The 24,736-nt window shown below is 43.6% G+C and overlaps 2 protein-coding genes across 5 annotated transcripts in view; one reads left to right on the forward strand and one right to left on the reverse strand.

Annotated features, from left to right (window-relative positions):
• The window catches only part of LOC108389730 (uncharacterized), a 603,223-nt gene that overhangs the window by 218,871 nt on the left and 359,616 nt on the right, over positions 1-24,736 (reverse strand). The gene's annotated exons all lie outside the window — the stretch shown is intronic.
• PRL (prolactin) lies at positions 5,563-15,128 on the forward strand. Its single transcript, XM_073225024.1, is given in 7 exon segments — positions 5,563-5,590; positions 7,033-7,171; positions 7,742-8,030; positions 9,817-9,924; positions 11,743-11,922; positions 13,872-13,915; positions 13,917-15,128. Coding segments are annotated over 7 exon segments (978 nt in total). The 3' UTR covers positions 14,107-15,128.

Raw genomic sequence — 24,736 nt, forward strand, 5'->3', positions numbered from 1 at the left:
AGAAGTCAGGGAAAGAAACACGGAGTTGGGAATCGTCTCCAGGAATGTGACAGGAGGAGTCATGACATCAGACGTGACAGCCACTGGGGAGAACACAGGGTTGAATGACAAAATCATGTTGACATAGCTGAGGACTCAAGGAGATGCTCAGATTCAGCAACTAAATATTCACTGGTGACTATTAAGAGAGCACAAAACAAACTGAACTACTTATATATTCTTACTGCTGTGTGTTCTAATTTTTAGAGAATTGTTACATTTCGTTATGGCCAAGTATAGTGTCATTAATCAAACAAGTTTCATAGGTGTTTTGGTACATATATACGTGTCATCCCCTGCTCCTGCGTCTTGGCTAATTTCCCCGTGCATTGTCTCAATACATGGCTTTTGTTTTGGATCCTACTATTAAATGCATAGATACCCTTGTTGATACCCTTGTCTCCACTGCTGACTGTATACAATATCATCAAACAGTACTGCCCTTTGTTTTATCACTTTTGCCTTAAATTTAAACTTGTGTATTCATAATTTTATTACTACGGCAATTTTAAGTAATTTGCTTGATGTGGGTTTTTTGTGCTTACACTTTAACGTCTCCTAGCCACATCACTAGATCAGGGCTTTTCAACATCGGAGCACTGATGTTCTGGCTGGCATAATATTTCCCTCGAGTCATGACAATCAAAGGTGTCTTCAGACATTGGCAGATGTCCCCTGGGGGTCAAAATCAGCCCTAAACCCCCGTCCTTTGAAAATAACTGTTTGGATATATCACTCTATCCAACACCCAATTCTAATTAGGATGTGCCCCTTTTGGAGAAACTGAGTCATTTTTGTATTTTTTTCATAAGTAAACTTGTCCTATTATATGTATGATGTTTGATCTCACGCTGTCCTTTAATTTTGTATATATATTTGTTGTTCATGCCTCCTTTGTTTTCTATATGTACCTAAATGAATGCCTTATATTTTGCATGTGAGCTTATGTCTGATCTTTTCTTTTTCTGAGAAGTAGGTTTATAATCTGTTTTCCAATTTTCTGGTGGTTTTAACATTGCATCACCTTTTGATACCTTTCCTCTTTTTTTAAAAAAATCAGTTTAACTATATCTATTGATTCCCAGCTCTGAACCATGAAACAATTAGTATCTTTATACCTTTGACAGCAGGTACAATTTTGTTTGATTTTAGCTTACTTTCTGTTCATTTTATTAGAACTAGAGAGAGCCAAGATTCTGCGATCTCCTTATCTCAAAAATCTTCATCATCCCTTTGTACCTTTACTTTATCCCTGTAATTTATGAGCGTATGTATACTTTTAAATGCATGTACTTTTATACACATATATATACTAGTATATATCTACCTATCAATATATAGAGACATATAGAAAGACAATGAGTATCGAATACACATACATGTGCGTATGTGTATGTGTATATATGTATATACATATATATTTCTTTTGGCCAATAAAATATTTCATCAAGGAATGAATTCCTTTTTATATTTCTACTGCAAATGATTAAAAACCTTTGCTAAACAATTGTCACTTAATTGCCTCAAATGTATAAAATTACAAAAGCAAGAAATAGTAACAAAGGCTTATCAAAATTAGGAGGCAAATACCGAAGGAAGCATTGCAGGGGTTGGGGGGAGACAGGAGAGACAAGCCTCATAGAACTATTTAACACTTTAAATCAAGAGAATGTAAAATCCTGATAAAATTAAAACCAACTAAAAAGTAAATAAAATCCCTGAGTCCCTGAATATCAAAGTAGTTATCACATTCATAAGACACTTTGCATTTAATGAATAAAGACGAAGAAAAGATAGATGGACATGTCACAGCTAAGATACATGAGGCAAATTCTAGTAAGAAGTCACACTGAGGATGACGAGTGTATAGACTGGATCTGGAGCATATCATTTCCTGTGAAGGACCTGCCTTACTCCTCAAGCTGAATTCTTTTAACGTACTGAGAGATTGAACGGCAGAGGACGGCAGGGGCGGCAGGGTGTCAGCGCTGGCACGATGGCGCTGCGTCATCACACAGCACCGGGCTCCCCAGGCCAGCAGGGCGGGGCTCCCCAGGCCAGCAGGGTGGCGCTCCCCGACCTCTGAGGATCCTGACCCCCAGCTCTCCCCCAGGGCCCAGCTGTCCCCACGTGGAACACTTAGAGCTGTCTTGTGTCCAGGGGCTCAGGGAGGCAGCTCTATTGCTGTGGCTTTCTGCTCTGTGTAGTGGTGTCCATGCTGATTATAAAATTTTAAATTATCTCTGGAAGTAGGCATGGCTCAGGGTCCCACTTCTTATTAGACAAAGACCCTGGCTCCCGCCCCTCTCTCCATAAACACACACACACACACACACACAAAACACCACAGTTTGAAGAATCTTTCACAAGGAAAGTTATCTGTCCCACTTAGTATCAGCATACAGCCAAATATTTGATACTTTTCCTTGGGAAAATGTGATCTCAAAGAGTGAATCTGTGAAGGTCTGAGATACATCACCCTTAGATGATCTTAGACATATCATCCTTAGATCTGGCACTGTCTTATATAAGGCATTAAAATTTGTCCAAAGGTACAGATGGTTCAGAAGAAGCATGTGACAAGGAACTCAGAGAACTCATAGAACTGGATCAGGGGAAATATATGTCATATCAGTGGGGAAAAGGGAAAAAAAGGCATCACGGGAAATTTCCAAATGCTCCCCCCATGGCTTTCTGACTTAAGGTGACAATGCATTCAGGACATTGCCAACAGACTAAGAATCTGGGATCCGGAGCTATTTAAGGAAGTTGATGACCTGCAAAGCCCTAGTAAAAGATGAGCATTGAACAGAGGTACTTAACAGGGAAGAAAATGCATGTCTTTTAATATGCATGAAGTTAATGTTAAACAGTAGGATGTCAATAAATCATTTCTTTTGCTTGTCCTGAAAACAGCTCAATTCAAGAAAGCATCATTGTGACCGATCCTTTATCCAAGGCGCCCTTTATATTTTCTGATATTTTGTATCAAAAACAACATATATACTCCATGATCTTTCAGCTCGATGATCTTTCAGACCAAGTTTTGTAGAGGGCTATTTGGAATTTTTAACTCCATAAACAATACACCTTTAATCGTTTGCAAATTTCACTTTGCTAAAGGCAATTCATCACTAATATAAATTGATCTATTCATTCTGATTTTTAAACCTCTTAATTCTTTCCCTCTTTAATATTTCCCACTATATCTTGTAGTAGACATCTTTCAAGTTATGGGAGGCATTTTAAATATTTTTGCATCACAAATGACAGAAGAAAAGGCAATATCATTCTAAATTTAAAAATACATAAGCAAAAGAAAATATAAAGAAAGTAAAAGCTCCATTCTTAACTGGAAATCAAAGCAACCTGAGGCTTCTAATCTTAAAAACCAGAGTCATTTAGAAAAGACAGTGATATTGTCTGTTAGGTTTAGGGACTGAAAATATCATGGAGGTTTTAACGTCAATTGAACTATTTATTCAGCTGTCTGACAGAAATCAGTCACTAGCTCTCAGTTTAACCCTAAACCCTCAGACCAAACATGGCAAACAAATTATTGTAAATAAAAACAGGTAATTCCATCCTTCGTGAATTTCTTTGTTGCTCTAAATGAAGAGCAGGGTTTCATAGAGGGAAACATCTGCAAAAGAGGACATAAAAAAATTAAGGTGAAAAGTGGGTGACATATGTAGCAGGAAAATAGGACAACTATGGCTTTTTGCATACAATGTGCCTTTTGCATTATTTTGATACTGCAATAGCCCATCAACAGGGAATGTGAGGCTGTAAAGCAGGAAGGAAGCACACCAGAGATTTTCCAGAGAAATATGCACCTCTTTGGAGTCATAAAATCAATTGGCCTCCACTGAATAAACACAAGTCTGGTTTTCTTAGGTGACTCTTTTCCTGTCTATGCACAAAAGCTGCAACACCTTCACATTTTAAGATTAAGCTGTCCATTTTTATGGCAGATTTTCTTACTCTTATGTTTCTAGGAGAGAAGGGAATGTAGGGCAGCTTTCATTTCTCTACCACACGTAGCTGCTGTCTTAATAATTCAGACTTTCCCTGTCCAGGGGAGAAAATGGACACCTAATGCACAGAAGCCTGGCCCAGCTTTCAACTGAGAGAGCCTCTGCGTCATCACATTTAATGCATGTGATTCAAAATCTAGCCTTGTTTAAGCTGAGGCAATGGGAGAGTAGTTTTTAGGTGACGTTAGTCTGTGCTGAGTTCCAGGTCTCCATGAGAGCACTTGGATAATCACTAAAGCACAAAGGTGGCACAGCAACTCCAGAAAAAGTCAATGCCATAGAAAGGGATTTTTTTTTAATTCCCTCACCCACCAGTTCACTGTGAGAGATGAGGTGAAATGGAGACTAAAGACCGCAGGCTGCTTCAGATGCAGGGGCTTGATGATCAGGGAATGTCGTCAACAACTTAGTTCTCATTCATTATAGTCATTTAATTTAGGAAATGTCTAAAAAGCAGATGGAATTTTGAGCTCATGGAAGATGAATCTGTGTCACCCTAGTCCTAGAAAGGCCGGGGGTCAGAGGAATCATGTGATTGCAAGGTGATAGCAGTCAATCCACCTGTCCCCCAAGACAGAGGAAACGATTGCTCAGGACTGTGTTCGTCTTACGGGCAGGTGCATAGCGGGGCTGTTAAAGGACTCACTTCCAGGCCTGCTTCGCACCCCGCCTGATGTCCTCTGAAGCTGGCATGTGGATCCTGCCAGCATCCACATGGACCTATTACTTCTCTATCCTTAACATCTACTCTCTCCAAGCCTCTGTTTTTTAATCTGTAAACTGGGGAAGATAATACAACTTTACATGTACGTTAAAATCAAAAGAAATAAACACATAAACATGCCCACACTGAAACAACATGCCAAACAGACGTGTCATTTTAAGAAGAACAAGACAGAATGTGTAAACTTGAGACAAAAACGAGAGACATGGAAAGAGAGTATAAGGAGGACATCAGAGTCCTACTTTCTGATCCTTATTGTCTATTTCCCGGTATGTAGTGGGTTAGTTTTGAAATCTTGACTACACCTAGCAATTTTGAATGAAAAAAAGAAAACCCCTTGATAAAATATGACACACTTAAGCACAAGTGATGCCATCCACATTCAAGAAACTGCAGGGAAGTGGAGGTAAATTTTGAAGTAAATGACGTATGTAGTTTTACAGGTCCTCTAACCCAGAATAGTCTCCCGATCTCCTCTTCATCAATTCTCTCATTTCCTTTTGGTCTAATTAATCAAAATGCTCTGAAGGTTGTTCATTCATATGAATATGAATAAGGAATGAAATGCCATTCGATGTTTGAAATTATGGGGGCTATTTTAGTGACGGAAATAGACGAATGGCAGCAGAGTCGAGAACGCCTGATTACATATATTCATGAAGATGTCAAATGCTTATAAACCCAATATCTGGGACAGAGAAAGCTGGAGGACTACCAAATCTTCTCTCGCAAGGTGTGTTTCTCGAAATCATCACCACCGCCATGGACAAGACAGGGTTGTCGCAGAAAGGTAGGCGCAACAGCTCGTGGAATTGTTGGTTTTATCAACACTTGCGGGTTACTGGTTTGAAATGTTATCTAATATTCTCTGAGAGAGAAGTTTCAGGTTTACAGAGGTCAGCAGAGCTACTGAATAAAAGCAGTCATGAAAGGGCACAACAGAAAAGAACAGTGGTTCTCAAATGGGGGAATCACCTTCTTCCAGAGACATTTTGTGAACGTCTGCAGGTGTTCTGGGTGCCTTAATGTGGGGTGGCAATGCTGCTATTACTTAGTGGGTAGAGATCAGAGAGATGTGGCTAAAACACTGCAATGCATATAGGTCAGCCTGCAGAACATGGAGTCACCCAGCTCCAAACGCCAGTGCTGTCAGGCTGAGAAGCCCTGGGAGGGAGTAAGGCCGTAAGTGTCTACAGGTCCCATCATCACAACTCCGGAAGGCAGAAACTAACACTTTTTGGTTCCCGGGCCCCTAATGTGGTTCGGCCAAGGTGAGTCAACCTGAGGACACATTCAGCTAGAAGCCGCAGCAGAGACGTCAGTTGCAGGATCGCCTCTCACAACTCCTTGCCGATTGGGTCTGAGCCATATGACATTTCAGAAGGAAAAACAGGCCAGCAGTAACTAACCATCTCCACTCTTTTGGTTGACATTTGTAAGAAAAAGGAACTCATACCAACCAGAAAGCTTATTTTACGAAATGAAGAACAAAAACATTGCCTATTTTATCTCATCGTAGACCATGAAAGTCCTAGAAATGATAAATGTACAGGTAAATGTAGTCAGTTAATGAATTATCTATTCAGCTATGTATTTCCTAGAACATTCTAATTCCTCTGTCAGCAAAGCACTTTTTATTTACATCTAAAGTTAAAGAATCCATTCAGCTGCAACACAGGACTGTGAGGTACCTAATGTAAACTTTTGGAAACACCATGTTTTTGCAAAATTAAAAGTCTGTTACATGAACCATCTTACAAGATTGATACCTTTTATTCTGCAGCTAAAACTTTGTTTAGTTACATTCTACACCAAATGAAATTTTTAGATATTTTTAGGTATTTAGGCTTAGATATTTTTCACACATAAATCTTTAGGGCTCGCTTACTTTCATCGTGGACATATCCAATTACAGTTCCTGAGCTTTCCATGGGAGCTTAGTTTTCTGATAAACAGATTTTTATATCATATATTTTTTAGAGAAGTTCCACTCACATTAAAAAGTGATGTTAATATAGTCTTGCCTTTGAAAGTGTAAATTATTGATATATCAGAGGCCCATATCTGTCCATCTGCTGAGGTGTCAAATTGAGGACTGAACCATTTCTGCTAATTGTCAAAGATACTCAAAGTGAATGTCTTGTGGGTAGAGCAGCAGAAGTGAATAAAATCAGCTTCTGAGGGCCACCATCACCACGCCCTCAAAGGCCAGATGTTGTCCTTCACACGCAGTCGCAGTGACCACACATGTGCTGTGCCACCAGGGCCCCTGCTGCCCTCGAGACCCGCACGAGACAGAGAGACTGCGGGCGCGAGGCAGCATGACTGGCGGCGAGGGGACAGTCCCGGTGGCCAGCCGCCCTGCCCGCTGGTCACAGCACTGGGGAACCCACTTAGTCTCCTGAGCCTTCTGCTCCATCAATACAATTTGATGGTAACAAGGAAGGCCAAAGCCAGCTCACAGCATTACTGTGAAATTAAAAATAAAAAATTTAACACAACACGTAGGGCTATTAAGGTAAGTGAGCAGATCTAGGCTACAGCATCATTTTTATGTTAGAATTCTCTGCAGACACAATAGTAGCAATCGGTCAAGTATGGTATTATTCTTGTCAGGTACGAGGGCAAAACAAACAGATCAACTACACTGTTCTTGCATTTCAGCAGCTGACGTGCATGTTTCAGTTAACACAGGGTTAAAATATCACAAACTCCTTGACAGCCTGGCTGTTAAATGTCTGCAGAAACTCCCAAGACATTAAGCTATCTTGAGAGAATGACCTCAACACCCTGGCTCAGAATTCATTTAGGCTCCAAATGTTTGCAAAGGACAGAGCACTTCTGGGAGCAGCACAAAAATGCAGGGAACCCAGTTCTCAAACTGTGTAACTGTGCAAATACAATCATACCTCAGTTTGCACAGCAGGTGTTGACTCTTGCCCACCCCGGCTAGGCTGGCCCCGAGCCTGCTGAGGCTCACTGGGGCAGGGCCCTCCCGATGGCCTCAGCTGGACAGGTCATCTCAGAGCAGCTCGTGTCTCCCTCCAGCAGGGTCATTCACGCTCCTACTGCTGGCGTCAAGTCTGCTTCTGTGCAAGAGCACAGCACCCCTGCCCATCTGCCCCAGTGGGGCTGTCAACTGCCAGGTGTCCCTCCGAGACCTGTTTGACCGCGCCGTCATCCTGTCTCACTACATCCATAAACTCTCCTCAGAAATGTTCAGCGAATTTGTAAGTGCCATATTTCTCACTTCTTCCAGAAGGAACCCATCTTGTGAGGGACAGGGCTATATAGCACACTTTCAACAAGAAAGCGGAGCCAGCTGCATTTCAAACAATACACGCTGCAGGCAAAAGCAGCCATCAGTTAATAAAATGTACCAGAAGAAAAGGACAGTTTCTGAAATCTCAACGATTCTTCAGAAGTGTAGTAGCTTTTTAAATTTCTTTTAAGTCGTTTTATGTTTAAAAATTTCCAAAATATTTTAAGCACCTGTATTAGCCAGTTGGAGCTGCCATACAGAATATCTGGTCTGTAGCTTAATCAACAGAAATTCATTTTCTCACAGTTCTGGGGGCAGGAAGTCTGAGATGGGTGTTCCGATAAGCAATCCCTTCTTCTCATCTTGCCTTCTCCCTGTGTTGGGGGTGGGGGTAGGCTTGGTAGAATGTTTGGTGTCTAATCCTGCTGGATCAGGGGCTCCACACCTGTGACCTCATTCAACCTCGATCACCCCCATAAAGGCCCCACTGGGGTTGGGGCTTCAGCATACAAATTTTGGGGGAGCACAAACATTCAGTCCATAACAACACCTGACATAAAGCACTTCGGGGTAGGGCTTTGGAAAGGAAGCACGTTGATTTCTTGTCCTTCTACGTGGGCATGTTTCCTAGGCATTCTCCACCCCACACACTAGCCATCCCATAAACGAGCAGAGCAGTGAACTGGGAGGACTGAACAGAGTCAAACAAAGCTGAACCACATCAGGAAAACAAATGAGCACTAATAGCTTTTTTGCAACCACAAAATGCTACAAATAGAACTGTTCTAAGATTTCCAGTGTATGGGTTTAGAACTACAGTAAGATGGTTGGCTTAGAACTGGAAACAATTATTCTCTTCCTGCTTAAGGTACTTGGAAAATTATATCTTAACTCATTTAGGTCAACCAAGGAGCAGACAGTAGATTAGAGCTTCAATAAATCAAAGGGTCTCCATAAAGAGTGTGACTGAATTTTGCAATAAATGTATATTTGTATCATTTTTTTTCATTCAATAGCTTTCCTTTTATCTTCCATTTTTGACTGGTCACCTATTGTCTTCCAAATCTTCCTGGCAATGTCTTCAAATTCCCACAGTTTTTGCTAACAAGTGGTTTTTCTCTGTCAATGTGTTAGTTTCTTTCTTTTCTGTTCTTATTCTCAGTCCATTGCCTAATATTTCCCAAAATTTCCTACTGTTTTTCTGACTTACCATTTTATCACAATCAACAAAATTGTATTCTGCATCTATGATGAACATGATAAAGTACAGTTGTATGGATTCAGGGATTAATTAGAGGAAAGTTAGAATTTTATAATGCCTATTAAGGGAGTATTTCAGATTGGACTCCCAGTAAACAAGAGATTAAATGGCTAAATATAGCTGCATAAGCACACATTTGGTTCAAATAGTAGAGAAAAATGAAAATAAAACATTTAATGTTTCTTCCTTTTTTTTTTTTTTTTTTGTATTTTAAGTGTTTGCTTTCCAAATAGTAACATGTGGAAAGGGCAAAATTAAACAAGGGAAGGGAAAAGGTTGGAATTTAGAAGAGTTAAATGAAAAAACATGCATTTATAGAGATAATAGCAATAAAAGGGGAAAGGTGACTCTCAACTCTTTTGATTCAATTTTTATGTAGCTCTCATTTTTAAAGAGTTATGCACTTATCAAATGTGCTAATATTCTGGTGTTGGGTCCATTTACTCAATACCTGAACCGCCTTGACTAATTGCATTTGCCTGGCCCCTTGCAGGACAAACGATATGCCCAGGGCCGGGGGTTCATTACCAAGGCCATCAACAGCTGCCACACTTCATCCCTCTCTACCCCTGAGGACAAGGAGCAAGCCCAACAGATCCGGGTGAGTCTTTTCTCCAGATTTCTCACCAGAACCGGGAGGCAGCAGGCTGGGATGGCCGTGCTGTGGATCTTCAGAGGCTCTGTAACGGGTGACGGTAATTGCACATGCAGAGAAACACGGAGGGAGAGCAGATAAGGAGAGAAATTCCATTATGTGGCTCAGGAGTTACCAGTAAAACTAAATGCTGATGGAAGATCGCAGCAGCACAATAAATAACGCATCTATTAGCTGTCTATGCAGACGACGATGTTTTAGCCCTTCCTTAGACCCAGAAGTGCACTGTAAAGGGTAAGGTTTCCAGTACTCACGGACGTGTAAGAAATGCAAATACAGTTTTGCTCACTACATACCACGCGCGGCCCCTGCACCGACAGCAGTAACGCCGGTGGTACCACTCCATTTGCACCATCTCTCCCGGACCGTCAAGGCTCGCCGCCTGACACCTACTTCTCTCTTCATTCTTGGCTGACGCCTCTTCACCCCCTACTCACTGGATGTCTCCTCCCAAGTTGGGTTCTGTACGTTTCTGTTCTGCTTCTCGTGATGGCGAGTATCGCTCTATGCTGATGGTACCAGGGACCATGTTTCGAGCCCCCATCATTTGTCCTGCCTCTGATGGGTTTTAATGATTTTAATCTCTTCCTTCTGATTCTCTGCCTTACCCTCAGTCTTAACATGGCTTAAAATAAGCACGTTCACCTACATACCTCATAAATACAATCTGTTCTCTCTTCACAACTTTGCTAACAGTGCCAGAACTCATTCCTTCTGCTAAACTCATTAATCATATTGACGACGATAAAATAAAGAAAGAGGAGGGGAGCTGCAATGTCCTGCGGGCAACCGCAGTGCCGGACAGTCTGCAAAGCCGTTTCTGTGAATCACTGTCTTGACTCCTCACTTGTTAGAGGAAAAATCCTCTAACAAGGCACTGCCACAATTGCTGAGAAAAGGAGACAGGTCTGCGGAGATATGGGGTGTGTCCGGCCACCCGGTGGTGAGCAGGGGGTCGGGGCCTCACTGGACGCAGACCCTCACTCGCTGCCACCCGGCGGGCGGCGCTCCGTCCACGGCCCACCGGCGGCTCTCGTGGCTCCTGGCGCCCGTGGCCGGCGCGTTCCCTCCGCGGTGCTTGTGCGGCCCTTCCCCACTCTTCCCTTCCTTTCCCTGCGTTGTGAGACCTGTGGTGTTGTTGGCAAGGGAAGCGTGTGCCCGCTGCTTCACCGGCGTGTGTCCACACGCAGACACTCTGGCAGCGGCCTACGGCCGGGGCCAGCGCGGGTCAGGGGAGGGTGTGTGTGAATCCGTCTTCTTCGCTCTTTGTTCCACCATCAGGAACTGCAGGCCACAAATTAATACGTCACTGAGCTGTGTGACTCACTATTATGACTGGATCTTTGGGTGACAATGCTTCGGGCTCTCTGCCCTTGACACGGGTGGACTCTCTCCCCTGGGCCACGTGCTCCAGACACAGGCATACTGCGTTCCGGCAACACACTGCTTCCTCCCCGAGGACAAGCTGAGCAAATGCAAAGCGACGCACTGAACGGAAAGATGGTAGAATTTCAGAAGGAAAACAAAATTCTCCATTACAAGTTAGAACTCTCATCAGAATAAGTAGTTGAATAAGTCAGATTATTTTAGATTGCTTTAGCGAAGTATAAGCCAGCAGCTTAAGTTCTATGCTTTTACAACTTTAGCACCTACATTTTACATACACACAGGAGTAACAGAGAGATGCTCTGGGTCGGCCTCTGAGCCCAGGTCCTTTTGTCTCACCATGCTCACCCAACGGGCTTGTTCTGTGCGGCCGCTCAGCACGAAGACCTCCTGAACCTGGTCCTCGGGGTGCTGCGCTCCTGGAACGGCCCTCTCTACCACCTGGTCGCGGAAGTGCGCGGCATGCGGGAGGCCCCCGATGCCATCCTGTCGAGAGCGATAGAGATCGAAGAACAGAACAAACGCCTCCTGGAGGGCATGGAGAAGATAGTCGGCCAGGTGAGCAGCCCCCGGACCCTCCTTTTCCTCATTAATGAAAGAGGTGACCTCTGGGACGGGGAATGAATATGGAGCACCTCACTTCTCAGAACAAGAGTTGAGGTACTGTACATCCTAGCTTGCTGTTACACAGAGCAAGCGCAGAATAGGTCACAGGAGTGATAGACGCTGTGGTCACTGGGCCCAAGAACCCCACTGCGCTCCTGGAACGGGCAGCCTCCTCCATGCTTGCACACCAAGGGCTCACCCCTGCTCGGGGACAGGGCGGTAACACACCTTTGAGGGAAAGAAAACTGGAGAATAGAATCCACAGACAAATGTTCTCCTCAAAGTATTCCAGGACATCCACTCGTGGAATTCTCACATTCTTTCTCTTTTCTCCCCACACCAAAGGATAGAAAGGGAAAATAGAGGAAACTGAAACAGATTGACTGATGTGTCTCCCACCCCCATGCTCACCCTCTCAGGGAGCCTAGGAGACGGAAAAGATGAGGTCATGGTAGCAGCGCTGTTCCATACGCACAAGATTTCAGTGGGTCACAAAAGAGGGTGGTACACCTTCCCTGGAGTTTACTTTCCAATTTACAGAGAGTTGTCTAATCCTAAATTTTGTTTTGAGGGTAGCTTCAAAATCAAAACTTTCATCATTGCATTTAATCTCCCCAAATATTTGGTCATATTTAGACTGAGTTAATATTTGCAATAATATCTCCACTTGGGATGATTTCAGCATTAGTAAAACCCAAACAGCTTTTTGAAGTTCTTGTAAATAAAGATCATGCAAAGAAGTATATATGTGATTATACTTATAACAGGAGCAATTTTATATTTCTCTTACTGGGAATAAGGCACGTTATGTGCCATTTCCATCATTTTCATGGGAGAATATTCTATCCAACACAAATGCAGAGCACATTTTAACCTAGGGTATATGAAACAAACACTTAGATATCCACATTATTTTCTTCACTACTATGGACCTACTTTCAGAGGTCCCTAACTTATTCTAAAATGCTTCATTTTGTTCTTTTTTTCCCACTTACTTACTTATTCTTGTTCAAATCCCTATCTCTTTTAACAGTAAATTTTGTCTGCGTGGTTAGGTGCCATAAATAAACATAACACAGATCAACAAACACACACAAACCCACACACGCTTTACATCCTCCTGGAGAGTCCCAGGCAAAAGGATTCTTACTCTGCAGGAGAGTCTAGCAGACCAGGGCCTACGGTCAATCCACATTCGTCCCTAGTAGCTCTCCACAGCAGCTGACCTCGTAGGTGCCGAGACACCTGTGGTCTCTCAGATCCAGGGTGTCTCAGCATCCCCACAGGTCCTTTCCCAGCATCTCTCACCCCAGAGTCCTCACACAAGCAGCCATTCCCCAGAGGAATCTGTGGGTTGTCTGTCCTGGGTGGACTGAGAAGGCCTCCTGCTGGTCACTGGCAGGCTACCTGCACCTTAAATCTTCAAGCAGATCCTCTCACTTCTAACATCTTTAGTTAATACACTTACATGGACAGTAGCATCAGTTCAAAGCAGGAAAACTATCAAGGCCATTACAGTCAAAAGAAACAAAGCACAGAGTGCCCGTCAGAGATAAGATCCAGGCGGGAAATGGCTCCTCAGGTGAGAGAATCGAGGCAAGTCCCCGAGGGCCTCCTGGCCACTCCCGCATCTGCATTCAGACAGTGACTTAAGGGTTCTCTGTCCATCCACTCCCTTGCAAACATACTTCGTCTGGGGTCACACACGTGCTGGTGAAGCCCCCTCCCTGAGCTCTGCCTCTAGTTTTCAGATCGCTTGCGGATTTCTCACACCCTGGCACAAGGGCCCAAACCTGCCTGGAAGGCTTGACATTCGTGTCCCCGAATCCGAATCTGACAGTTAGCAAAGGAACAGAGACCAGCCAACACCAGTGACAAGTCACTCCCCTTTTGGCAATTAGGTTCACCCTGGAGTGAAAGAAAACGAGGTCTCCTCCGTGTGGGCGGGACTGCCGTCCCTGCGGATGGCCGATGAGGACGCTCGCCTCTTCGCTTTTTATAACCTGCTCCACTGCCTGCGCAGGGATTCGCATAAGATCGACAACTACCTCAAGATCCTGAAGTGCCGCATAGTCCACAACAGCAACTGCTAAGCCCACGTCCCCGCCCACTGACGTCTGGGACGGCCTGTCATGAGCCATCCTGTCGCATGCCATCCGTTATAATTTCTTTCAGGCTTACTGCTTTTGAATCCATGCTTGGGTGGAATGGGTCTCTTCTTAAAAAATAAAAACTGATGCCTAAAGACACCAAAATCAGAAAACGCAGTGTGTCAAAGTTCCTTATCTTCATTTAATAGAAAATGAAAAGAACACCAATCACTGTCACTGAGTAGTTCCTATAAAAACTTGTCACAAAGAGCAGAAGCTAGCATGACAAATCAGACCATTAGCAGCTTACTTAGAACCACAGTAATTATTAGGGTCAAGTTATTAGAATCAAAGAACTAGATAATTATTAACCATGCTGGCTACCCAGAAGACTGAATTCTCGGAACCCTTCACGCAAGCCCGCTACATGCCACCAGCTGTCGGCCTCGGGGCAGGTGGACAGGTGGGGCTGCGATGCACCCAAAGAGCGGGAGGTGTGCCTGACCTACTAGGAACTGTGAGGTGACTGTCTCAGTCGATCCGGGCCACTGTCCCAAAGTATCGCAAACATAAACAACAGGAATGTGTCCCCACGGCACAGTCAGGGGAGGGCCCCCCTCCTGGCCAGACTTCTCCCGAGTCCTCACATGGGAAGGGACTGGGGAGCCTGCGGGTCTGCTTTAGGAGAACACCGATCCCTCTTATGAGGCTCCACACTCATACCTAGGTTGCCTCCCAAAGGCCCCGCCACCTTTCAGGATTTAAGATTTCAACATCTGAACAGGGGAGGGGGGCACACAGATATTCGGACCGCAGCCAAGACAAACACAAAGTGACTCATGCAGTGGTCATGTTCACCCTGCTCTACTGAGGTCCCACCTGCTTGGCGTCACCCTGAACACATTCCATGTTCCCACCACTCTGAGTCAACCAAGCCCAGTTTCAGTTCCATCTCATATTCCGCCGATGTAGCTGCTGCTTCTCCCTTCTTGCGGCTCAAAGGACCAAGCAGGAGAGCCCAGGTGGCCAATTTCTGGGAGGTTCCTTTGCTCGCCCGCCTCTGCACGCCCATTCATCTGGCTCTGTTGGGATGGTCTGGACCGACGTACAAGGTGCTCTTACTGGCCTCCCATTGCCCACGGGGACTAACCTTGAATTCTCTCTGAATGGCAAGTGTCTCTCTTAGGCAAGACCCTGTGATCTCCCAGGACATCCACAAGTGGGGACACCCCACTGTACAGTTTCTTTACCAGGGGAAACGTGCTGCTAGATTCTTCATTCCCCGAATGGCTCTGCCACCAGCAATGTTCTCAGCAGGCTCTGCTGCTGATCCCCTCGCCCTGGAAGTGTCCTCCTGGGGAAAAGCGGTTCAAGGTCAGCCACCTGCTAGCTGACCCACAGGGAACCACTCAAACCAATGAGAGCCAGTGGTCCTGCACTGGCTGCTTCTAACCCCGTCCTGGGCTCTCTTAACAATTCTGTTCCCTTCCTGTTAACATGGAGACAGAATGCACCAGAAAGTCAGGGTCACAAGCAGACCTTAATCTGAAAAGTGAGTCGCCATACTCCCTTTCTTCAGAATCACTGGGTAATTATGTCTGCCAGCAATTCTGAGAGAACTGGCCTCAGTGACGTTGCCTACCGGGCCCCGGGGTCACGGTGCTCGCACACAGAATCGTCTGTGTGCTGAGACTGGACGCGCTGACCCACAGGGCAGCTGAGCTGGCTCGCCTGCCCCTTCACCACCGGCAGTGAGGGCCAATCCTTTGCCTGCCCTCCTTCTGCAGCAGTTTTGTGCTTTAGCTGGAATTCCTAAACAACAGATGACAGGAAATATCCCACTTGGCATCCTGATAGATGTGCAACAGGAAGTAAAAGGGAAGGAGCATCAAGAGGAAGGAAGAGGAGGGAGAAGGAAGAACGGGGAACGAGGGGAAGAGGGGGCGCGAGGCGGGAGGCTGGGCTGTTTCAGATGCTCTGTTCATGGACACCGAAACCTGTCGCCTTGATTTGCATACCCTGAAAGCAAACAGCATCTCATATTCTCCTTTTATATCCTTTTCCTCTGCTCTCTTCCTTTTCTGAAAACTTCCTTTGTATTTAGACTATTTCTTGTCCTACTGATTGACTGGCAATAGCTCCAGAGATGAGCAGAATTGGTACCTCTGCAGATCAGAACTTGAGGCAATTTTTATCCACCAAGAGCAGAACCCTTTCCCACACTTACAGGAAAGTTGTCCAACCAAACCTGTCTGCTCCCTCAGAGCCGGGTTATTTTTGTCTGAGTGCTCCGGCCTCCGGCGCTGACGACCCAAACCTTTCGGGATAGCACAGGATGCTCTGCTGCAAACCAACCCGTCGGTCGCTGTCTTTGCTCCTGTCTGCGTGCAAAATGCCAGCTTTCTCATATGTCTGCTTTCTTCCTTTAAAAGGCTTGAGAGCATGGGAAAAACCTATGCACTCCCCTTCTAAGTCATTGATTGATGAGAGCATCTAATTCTGTTGTGTTTCCGACTTCCTTTCCTTCAATTTCTAGATATCTCCAACAGAGAGGATGGTATTTATCAGGGGTGAAATTTGGCGCTAAATGGACAACACAATTGTATGAAACACAAGTTCACCTCCAGCCCACATAATCTTCAAGTATTCTTCTAAGGCTTATTCCAAGCACAAATCTAAGACTTAAGATAAACAACTGAGGCGGTGATATGAAAAGGCCTCTCAAGCTTGATGGTGACATATAAGCTGAATACTGTCACTTTCAGACAAAATTGAGTCAAGCCATAGGCATTCTGCAGTTAGCTAGGGGTAGCTGAAAAGAGGGTTTTTGGGAAGACTATAACAATCTCTCCTCTGCCAATCAGAATGAGTTTCTTTTCTTTCCCCTTCCAAGAATTTCCATGTAAGATCACGCTGGGAGAAATGGCCCTGCTGCAGCCACAATAACAGCAGAAACAAACCAATGAAAATCCCTTGAAATGCATTCCTCTCGCAAGTCAGTAAATCACGTGTCTGGGCATTATAAGGACTAAAAGAGACATTTAAAAATACGTCTATCTTCAAGAAGTTTGGTCTCAAGTTGTGGAGAAACAGAGGGTGATGTAAACATGCAAATCACTATCCTATATGGTGGAGGAAAGCCAATGCAAAGTTTTACAATGAATTCAAGGACAGCTAGCAGACACTGGAGGTGGGACAAGGAAGTTCTTCAGAATGGCACGGCTTTATGATGGAGTTCTGCGATCGAGGGGATGTTTAAAAATAGGAAGACAGCATACTTGTCAATACACTTAGAATCATTTTATAATGTAAGTATATCCTACACCCTGAGCAAAAGCAACTGAGATGTTAATACATTATAGCCTTATAAGGTACCCTAAATAATCAAGTTTGACCAAGACAAATGTTCATCTTTTAAAAGAGACATGTTCTATTTCTCATTACTATGCTCCTGTGATATGCTATACACATTACTGTAGGGCAGTAATAGGGAAAACCCTTGTAAGGACTGTGTGTGCGTTGTGGAGGATCATCTATGCAAACCTGGAGAGCTCCTACTAACTTTCACAAGGCGAGATGAAACTAGAAAGCTTTAGTGCCACAGAGTAAGTATGTCCAGAACTGGAAAAATAGAAACATTAACTTGGTTAGAGGCTGTGGGAATGTGGGGCTGGTAGAGAAAGTGCAGCAGTTCAGAAACAAGCTGGAACATTATTACAACACTCGGAAAGAAAACCAGAGGGCTCTGCCCCGCAGAAAGAAGCGTAGGACGTGAGCGATAGGGAGGTAACAACAGGCCTCAATGACAGAGGGGACAAGGCAGACGCAGAGTCAAAGAGGCATCTGGGGACACAAGGCCGGAGGAGCGCGTGCGCGATGGCTGGCAAGAGAGAAGCGAGAGGAGCAGGTAGATTAAGGTTTGTCCGAGGCATCTGAGCTTTATTTTCCTGTATTTCATCGGTTGTGTACCAGGAATCATTAAAAATGCTGTTACTTTAGTGAATCACAGAAAACACTCAAAAAGCCTCTGCTAAATTATATCAAGTACCAGAACCAAAGCTTTTATGTTACCCAGTGAAACAAGTGGTAAGTCACTAGCCTCTTTCAACACTTAAGACATACATTGTAAAGCAGAGCAGATGAATAAAAAAATGAAAACAACCATTTCTGTACAAAGCCAGCCCCACATAAACCTAAACAAAGCATAAGCAATGTTCCCCTTCAAGATTCGTCCACTTTCCCCAAGAGTTCCTCATTTTTCCTCTTGAATCTACTCCTGTTTACCACTCCGTCCTCGTCTTAGCTCAGCAGATGGTCAGTTAATAACTAATCAAACATACCGTTAGAAAGTGCTCCTAAGATAACATTCTTATTTAAGGACTCTTGAAACTGAAAAGCTTTCTAATCCCCTGAGAATAAAACTAACAGTGAATGACCCTTCCCAACATCTTTCCAACATGCTCAGTAGGCATGCAGACACCCTCTGCTATTTGGAAACCTTCTGCACTATTTATAATCTATTTGGACAGGAAAAACAGGGAAGACAAATGAAGCAATAAAAGAAATTTAGAAAGCAATGCGTAAACAAGTAGAAAAGATAGCATATGATTTAAGAACAGACCCACGGCTGCCCGCCATGCCAGAGGGGTGGCCACAGAGCGCCAGCGAGGGCTCACTTCCCTGGGTGGAGGCTCCGTGTGCACTGACCGTTACTCAGCTCAACTATCTCAACACGGTTCTTTGGTTCTAAGATGCAGAACCACTGTCCCACTTAACTGCACTATCAAAAAATATATATACTTATTGCATAATTAAAAGTTGCTAAGAAGGTAGATCTTAAAATTTCTCATCACAAGAAAAAATCTGGAAACTGCGTGGTGACAGATGATAAGTACACTTAATGTGGTGGTCATGTCACAGTATAGATGATAATGAATCATTACACAGGACACCTGAAACAGACCTCATGTTCCATGTCAATCATACCTCTAATTTTTCTCTAAGCCGCCTTTCAGCTAGCAGAACCCATCTGAAACCTCACCTCCTAACATAGTTTATGTTTATGCAGAGAAAAAGAACAGGAAAGTTTCCTGACCTTGTAGCTACAACTGCTAACAAAAATCCCTAAATCCTAAAACTGATAAGCCAGCCCTGTACTCTGCTATTGGTCAAGTATTTAACGAATATTTAGTTAATCCCCACTTGACCCAGGGACTGCTGGAGGTGTCTGGTTTACACTGTGAGAACAGCAAGCAGACACCTGCCCTCACGAACTTATATCCTGGCTGGGGAAAGAAAGACAACTCACGAACATGGATGCAAGTCCATGATATAGTAAGTTAGTCAGTATCTGTGCTATGGAAAAAGAAATGGTAAAGCAGGGTAAGGAGTTTAGGGGGCAGAGGTAGAGAAGGGCAAGCAATTTTTATGGGCAGATTAGGCCCCCGTGGAAGCAGCAATAGGTGACTTTTCCTGTTAAATCATGCAGATACACTCTCTTGCATCCCAGGTCTAAGTTTTGTCCTGTCCACTCAGATTTCTTTCTCTTGTGCACAACTTCAAAAATGTTTCTTCCTCTGAGCCTCTAAGACTGATGTGTGTGTTCTGCAAAACTATCACTTTACACCCAAATCAGTGCCCTGAATTGTGTAATTTTCAAAATGTTATGCATGTATGGCTATTCTGTTGTGGCATTTTTAAATATACACAAGGGTGGATAAAGTGCAGGTTACTGTGGCCAGGATTCTCACCTGGCCCTGGCTGGCTAGCTCACTACACACGTGGGCAATGCATCATTATTGACTCTATATAAACAGCTCTGCCCAGTGCTCCTGGCGACATGGTGGCATGGCTGTAAGAGAGCAGAGCAGAGGCTGGAGTGGTGGCAGTGCTGAGGACAGAGGCCCAAAGGACAGCTGTGCAGGCAGAGAGGCCCCAGAGGACAGCTGTGCAGGCAGAGAGGCCCCAGAGGACGGATGTGCAGGCAGAGGGGCCCAGAGGCAGAGACCAGCTTGCTGCACGCAGACTGGCTCTGAGTGGAGGAGATTTTGGTGATTGACCTGCCACCATGGAGATAAAGTTGGGTATAACCCTTTCACCCCAAGAATGTTTTACTGTCATTTCTTTGGTCACATTGAATCCACAGTGAACTTGCCCATGGCAGAAACCCATTGGCAAGACAACAACACATAAGTTAAAGGACGATGAGATAAAAATAAATAGAAAAAGAAATGCTAACATTTTCTTCCCAAAGGGAGGAGGACACTCACTTTTAAGCCCATTGAACTAATGGATACCGTATAGGCACACACACAAATATACCACAGTTTAACTGCCATAATAAAATAACTTATTTTACATACAACTTAAATCAAAGCACTCAGAATGCCACAAGGGGCTAGGAATAAAGTTACATGTGACTGTCTCTCTTCATATGCATATCTAAAATTTTATAAGCTCAATAACCACTATTAGCCCTTTTACTATTCCATCAATTCATTCACTGCTAAATAATAATGCAAATTATATAACAGATTTCTTTTCTTCAAGGGTCTAAATCCCTGGGAGTGCCAAAGCCGTGCAAGAATAAACCCAATGTGGTATGGTTATCACTTTACGTATCCATTTGCATAGAGAATTAATAAAGAAAACAAAAGACGTACAATTGGATGAAGCAGAAGGCAGACTCATGCAGAGATGATGTGCTTGTCATCTAGGGCAGTTCTCAGCCACCCAGGGTTTCCAAAGTGGCTGCAGGCCGTCCACCCCTTCTGCCTCTGTGCAGGCTTTTCCACCTCCCACGGCTTCCTTCAGGAAGATGTCTTCCTGAGTGTAAAACAGACCTGGACTTCTGATCCAGACGAGGCAGCACAGATCTGCCTGTGCCTTCCCCTCGTCCTGACAATGACAAAAGGCCACTACAGGGGGTTGTGAGAGCAGGTAAGATAAAGGCGATCCAGTGTGGGACCCAGAACCTCGAGGAGCACCCAGCAGTGCCCAGCAGGAGGCAGCGCAGGCCCAGCACCTCCTGAGTCCCAGCCTAGCATCAGAAGCAGCCAAGGTCGGGCCACTTGTGCCCCAGGGGCCCAGGTGAACACCAGGTGGACAAGGCCAAACCAGCAAGGGGCTGCATCGGGAGAGGCGCTCTCCTTCTCGGGGGTGCCCCAAGGCTGCCACCAGCACAGGGGGGACCGCACAAGCAGCTGGGTTCTGGAAGCTTCTTTGTCCTCATTAGCCTGTCACTCCACTTGAAGTGGAGTAAGGGATTCCACCATGACAGGCAGCCCAGCCTGGGACAACAAGTCCTTGGCCAAGGAAGTCTCCCCGAGTCCTCTCACACTGGCCACACCGAGGTGGGTGGGTAGAATCAGCAGAGGAGCATCGACAGACAGCAGGGCCTGAGAAGTGTCCTCATCTCGCACAGCCTAAATCCCCTCCTCTGCCAGAGAGCGCGGGGCAGCTGCTGGGCACGGGCAGGGGGTCGGCCCACACGCGTGCGGGCTCGGGGAGCCTCCTTTTCCCCGCAGGCCTGGGCCGCCTCCTCTCACCTCAAGATGCCCCACATCCCAGCCTGGGAAAACCACTTCTGCTTCCTCAGGAGACACCACTAGGGACCGTGGGAGCCCGAGCTGCTCACATTCAGTCAGACAGACCAAACTAACACGGAAAAGGCTTTGGAAATAAAGCTGTCAGTGGAACCACAGCCCACAAAGTAGGCCACAAACTGTACGCTGAATATAAACAGGGCCACTTTCTGCTAAAACAAAAGATACAAGTAAATAGGATCCCAGCGCCTCCTAACACATGACAAAGTGTGCAGGCCACAGCTGAGAGGGACTCGGCATAGCAAGAGCCCAGGAAATGAAAATCTGTTTGAGAAACCGCCCCATGCCGACACAGAAACTTGTCAGATGGAGCTAGCTGTCTGACAAAGGTCTGAAAGCAGCCATTGTAAGAACACTTCAAGATAAACTACAAATTCTCTTGAAACACATGGGAAAAAATCTCATCAAAGGAATGAAAGTTATAAAAAAAGCAAATGGAAATTACATCAATAAAAGATACAATACAAAGAAAACAGACTCAGAGAGTGGAGATGACAGAGGAGAATCAGTATACCTCAGAACAGATCGACAGAATTCATTCATTCAATCTCACAACAGAGAGAATATAGACAAAATTTTAAAAAGAGAAGACTAGAGCCTCAGGGACCTGTAGGACAACTAAAACTCCAATATTCATCTTAACATATTCCTAGAAAAAAAGGAAAAAGAATGGGGCTGAAAGATGACTGAAAGAAATAATAGCTGAAAACTTCCTCAATGTGGGAAAAGATTCAAAAAGCTTAGCAATGGATAAATCCAAAGAAATCCATACCAAGACATATCATATTTGAATTTCAACAAATGAAAGACAAAGAAAAAATCTGGAAAGCAGCCAAGGAGAAATGATGTGCCACCTATAAGGGACACCAATTCGTATGTCCCTGGGTTTCTGTAATAAAACTATGGAGGTTATAAGGAAGTTGCAAGTAGTGAAAGAAAAAAGATGTTTATTACAAATTCTATATCTTGCTCAGCTGTCTTTCAGGAATGAAGGGGAAATAAAAGCATTCTCAAATGAAGAAAAAACAAAGAAAAATCTTTATTCTTAAAGATTCAATAAAGAAATTCAAACAGAAAGAACAACAAAAGGAAGCATCTTGGAGCATCAGGAAGAAACGAAGAACAAAGAAAAAAACTGAATGTATACAACACAGTGTATTTATCCTTGCGGATTTTATAAATCTTATTTAATGACTGAAACAAAAATTATAATACCACCTGATACTCATGAGAAAGGTATTTAAAAGTGGTGAAAGCAGTGAATGGAAATGAAGTTTTCACACTACACTAAAGATAGTAAAATGCTGATACCAATAGGCTGTGATGAGTCTGAGACAGGAAGATACGGATGACAAAAAGCGATGCTCAAAGAATAGAGAGAACATGAAATAAATTATTTTACCTATTTCATAAATAAATGCACAGCATTTATTCTGTTATGTTGAATATTCTGTTATGCCCCTTCTGGAGGGGATTCCAAGGCTGCCACACAGCACAGGCAAGAGACCACGCAAGCAGCCAGGTTCCAGAAGCTTCTTTGTCCTCATGAGCCTGTCACACCCTTCTAAGGGCACCTGTCAGGGGATTCCACCATGACAAGCAGCCCAGCCTGGGAAACACTTTTTGTCCTGTTAGAACAGAGGATATAGACTAAAATACATAAATAGATTAAAATGAAATTTTTCAAATGTTCAAATAACACAGGAAGTCAAGAAAAGAGAAACAGAAATGAGAACCAGGACAACAAGCAGTAAACAAGTAATAAAATGCCAAACTTAGACATTAACACATCACCAGTTACCTGAGACATAAACGGCCTAAATACACCAATCTAAAGACAAGAGATGAGCAGAGTGAATAAAAAAATATGGGGCACTGCATGCTGTTTCATAGAAAAGCACTTCATAAATATGTCAAAAATTAAAGGTTGAGAAAGGATATACCACACAAACATTAATTTTTTTAAAAGAAAAGCAGGAGTGGCTATATTAATATCTGATAAGATAGACTTCAAAGTAAATTCCTAGAGACACAGAGGAACTTAAGAACATTACATAGGGATAAAAGGATCAACCCAGCAAGAAGCCATAATAATATTAAATACGTGCACACCAAGCATCATAGTCTCAAAATGTGTGAAGCAAAAATTGATAGAGGTAAAAGGAGACACAAATAAATAAATCCACAATTGTAGTTAGGGATTTCAACATCTCTCTCTCTCAGAAACCACTAGAAAGAAAATCAGCAAGAATATAGAAGTCACGAGGAACACAAACAGGACCTTAATGATAGATACAGAACATGCCACTCCACAATGACAAAATACACATTTTTTTCCAAGTGTCCATGGAACATCATTAAGATAGATCATATCATGAGCCATAAAACAAAGCTCAACAAATTTAAAAGTACTGAAGTCATACAGAGCATGATTCCAACTCTAATGGTAAAAAAAAAAACAAAACAGAAATCAGTATAGGATAAAGACAATAAGAAAATCTGTAAATGTGTAAATTAAATAACACTTTTTGAAATGATCCATAGTTCAAAAAGGAAACCTCAGTGAAATTTTTACAATACACAGAACTTAATGAAAATGGAAGCACAACATGGCAAAATAAATATGTGGGATGCAGCTAAAGCAGTGCTGAGAGGGAAAGTTATAGCACTAAATGCTTACATTAGAAATTAGAAAAGGTCAGAAACCAGTAATAAAACTTCATACCTTGAGAAAGTAGAAAAAAAATAAACACAATACAAGCAGAAGGGAGGAAATTAAGAAAAATAATAAAAGTCAAACAAAATAGGAAGAAAAAAGAAAAAATCAATGGAACACAAAGCTGGGTCTTTGAAAAAAGCAAGGAAATTGATAAACTTCTAGCAAGACAGATAAAAATAAAAAGAAAGAAGGCACAAGTCATCAATATTAGGAATGAAATAGGGGATATGACTACAACTCTTACAGTTCTTTAAAAGTTAAAAAAAGAATGCTTTCATAAAAATTTCATACTCATAAAATTGACAACTTAGAAGAAATGACCAGTTCCTTAAAATTCACAAGTTGCTACAACT

This window comes from Manis javanica, chromosome 16 (genome assembly GCF_040802235.1).
Source record: "Manis javanica isolate MJ-LG chromosome 16, MJ_LKY, whole genome shotgun sequence".
Classification (NCBI taxonomy): domain Eukaryota; kingdom Metazoa; phylum Chordata; class Mammalia; order Pholidota; family Manidae; genus Manis; species Manis javanica.